The sequence below is a fragment of the Buceros rhinoceros genome, unplaced genomic scaffold (genome assembly GCF_000710305.1).
Source record: "Buceros rhinoceros silvestris isolate BGI_N320 unplaced genomic scaffold, ASM71030v1 scaffold29044, whole genome shotgun sequence".
Classification (NCBI taxonomy): domain Eukaryota; kingdom Metazoa; phylum Chordata; class Aves; order Bucerotiformes; family Bucerotidae; genus Buceros; species Buceros rhinoceros.
This window is the reverse complement of record NW_010407001.1, coordinates 16,772-19,358: the sequence shown is the minus strand read 5'-3', so window position 1 is coordinate 19,358 and position 2,587 is coordinate 16,772. Positions and strand designations below refer to the sequence as shown.

The 2,587-nt window shown below is 57.9% G+C and overlaps 1 protein-coding gene across 1 annotated transcript in view; it reads left to right on the top strand.

Annotated features, from left to right (window-relative positions):
• The window catches only part of SOCS7 (suppressor of cytokine signaling 7), a 14,323-nt gene that overhangs the window by 886 nt on the left and 10,850 nt on the right, over window positions 1-2,587 (top strand). Inside the window, 2 exon segments of the mRNA XM_010134337.1 lie at window positions 598-769; window positions 1,071-1,135. Coding sequence (XP_010132639.1) covers window positions 598-769; window positions 1,071-1,135 — 237 coding nt within the window.

Below are 2,587 nucleotides of genomic sequence, written 5' to 3'. Positions count from 1 at the left end.
AGAGCGTCAGCCCTGTAACAGCCTCCTGCGGTGGAAACGGGGTCGTGGGTGGTGAGTAGGTGGTCTCAGCTCCTGGAGATCTCGGTGGTGCAGTCGCTTGCCTTGACGCAGTGGGGCCAGAGCAGTGAAGTTGCACTGTTTCACTTGGGGTGACCTTGTCTGACCCAGTGCAGACCCGCAGGACGGCCCAGCGTGGGATGGGTGTTGCACGATGTGCTGCGGATGCCTGAAAGACCTTTGTCCCAGCTGCGCTTGCCCTCGGCTTCGCCCTTGTGCCCTCCTTTTGGGTGGGATTGAGTTTCCGGCAGCAGGGATCGTTTCTCTACTCACCCTGACCGTGGAACCAAGTCCTGGGGTACTGTACCCTGTGCCTCAGTTTACCTGTGTTTTCTCTGCCTCAATCTGGACAAAGCCCTTTAGCGTTGCAGGAGGGAAGGCGCTGGGAGAGGTGGGTTTGTGTGGGAAGAGCCCAGGGCTGGCTACAGCCTTGTTAGCAAACTGCTGGTTTGGGAAGCAAGCTTCGCGGGGGTCACTGGTGTTCCTGGGTCCTCACCAGGGCTGCGCTGGAGGCTGTTTCCATCCGTTTGGTGGCTCCAGGTTTAGCTCGCCTCCCCGTCACCTGCATTTCGAAAGCCTTTGGGGAGCGGTGTCCTCCAAACGCGGCACGAGGGCGTTCGCTGCGCTCGCTGCAGGCACAAGCCCTCCTCGCGCAGGGACCCAACCTGTTTGTCGAAGGCATTTGGCAACGCCTGATCCAGAGAAGCAGCGGGTGACGTCGGTTGTGGAACAGCTCCTTGGCTCCGGTTACCAAACTGGCTTGAGGTTTTTCTTTCCAAAGACTTTATTAATTACCTACTTAGAGATTTGCTTCGTAGCAGGACGGAGACCTAGCTTTACTGGTTGACTGCCCTACTTAGGCCGAAGCGCTGCTCCAGAAGTCGCATAAACACGCAGTGCTGAGTTGTCTCGAGCTTCTGGTGAAGGTTCTCCTGGTTTGAGAGTGTCTTCTGCTGGTGGGACGCACTGAGTCTCCTCGTCTCTTCTAACCCCTTCTTTCTTGTCTCCAGCAGGAAACACAGACTGACGAGAACTCAAAGTGCCTTTTCCCCGGTGGTGTTCAGCCCCCTCTTCACAGGTGAGGGTTCGTATGGTGCCATACGGTGTTTCATTTTGCTGCCAAGAGCCGCGGGTGCTGAGCGATGGATGCTGAACATCAGCTCCACGTGCCACCCGGGATCTCTGCGAGGGGTCGCTCCCTCCCACTTGGCCTCCAGCCCCGAACAAGAGGAGCTGTAAAGCACGTGGCTGTTGCACAGCAGCGTTTTGCAGTTCCTCCTGTTGAAACGCCAGGCTGAGTCGTGCTCTCGCAGGCGAAGGTCCTTCCTCCGCATGAGGCTGTTTGCAGCCGAGTGGGTTGGAAAATCCCCTGTGCAGCAAGGGCAGTTGGGTGCTCCCCTCCCGCAGTTCGAGAGGGGCCAGGACCAAGCCCTGCTTCCTCCTGGACCTCACACGACCATCAGCAGCTCTGCTGCATGGCTGCTACGGGCATGAAAACCTCTTGTGAGGAGCGCCACCACCTCCTCCTGCGTGGTTCCCCTCCTCTCCCGGCCCTGCCCTTTCTGCTGGCTGGGGGAAGTTGGCTGGTTTGTAAGTGGTGCCAGGGGGAAGTCGTGCTCTGCGGGCAGCTGAGCGCCGTAGTGCCGAGAAGCTCCTCGCCATGGTCACATGCCTCTTGTGGTGTGGGCTCGTAGTCAAGGCAGCCCTGGCCACAGGGTTTGGGGCTTCCTTGGAAGAAGTCCGACTCAAGACCTGCGTGAGTAGGAATCTGAGGTCACGAGTGAGTGTTTATCAGCTGTGTGGGGTTTTACGTGGCTTGTTATGATTCAGAATAAATCCATGTTGAGGGTCTTCCTGCAGAACGAAGGAGTCAAACCGTGGTTGTGTGATGATGGCTGCAGGGTACTGCTGGAGGCCTCTTCGTGCTGCTGGGATGGGTGTTTGGTGGCTGGAGAGCTCAGAGCAGCAGCTGGCGTGTGGTTTGTGTCCCGCAGCGGGGCGAAGGCCCTTCGGAGAGCAGTGGCGAAGCCTTTCTGAGAACTGGTTTAGATTTCAGAGAAGTGACCTTCAAGGCAGAGCAGTCGTTCGACTCGCCTGGAACTGGAAGCTGCTGATTTGCTGCGGTTTCTCATTCGGCTCTTGCAGAAGGGGGGTCACTGGCGGGTAACCCAGCCGCGGTGGAGCTGTTCTCCAGTCCCACGTCCCTTCAGCTCATGTGCGGAGGACGTGCCCCTCGGTGATGCGACCAGCTTCCTCCAAGGGTCATGCGGGTTTATTTGGCCCCTCAAGGCTGGTGAAAGCAAAAGCCGCTTCTGCTGCCCTGGCAGCTGCTGCTGGGGGAAGTTGTGAGCGTGAGAACCGTAGCGCTGCGTGCCGGCGAGAGGGGCCTGTGGCTGGGTCCGCAGAGCTGCCCCTCCTCAAAGCGCAGAGGAGAACCCGGAGCTGACAAGTTTTTGCTTTAAATCTGGGAGGTCATTTGATGAGCTGTTAGTTTATCCTGTTAACTATTTCTAAAACGACTGAACTTCAG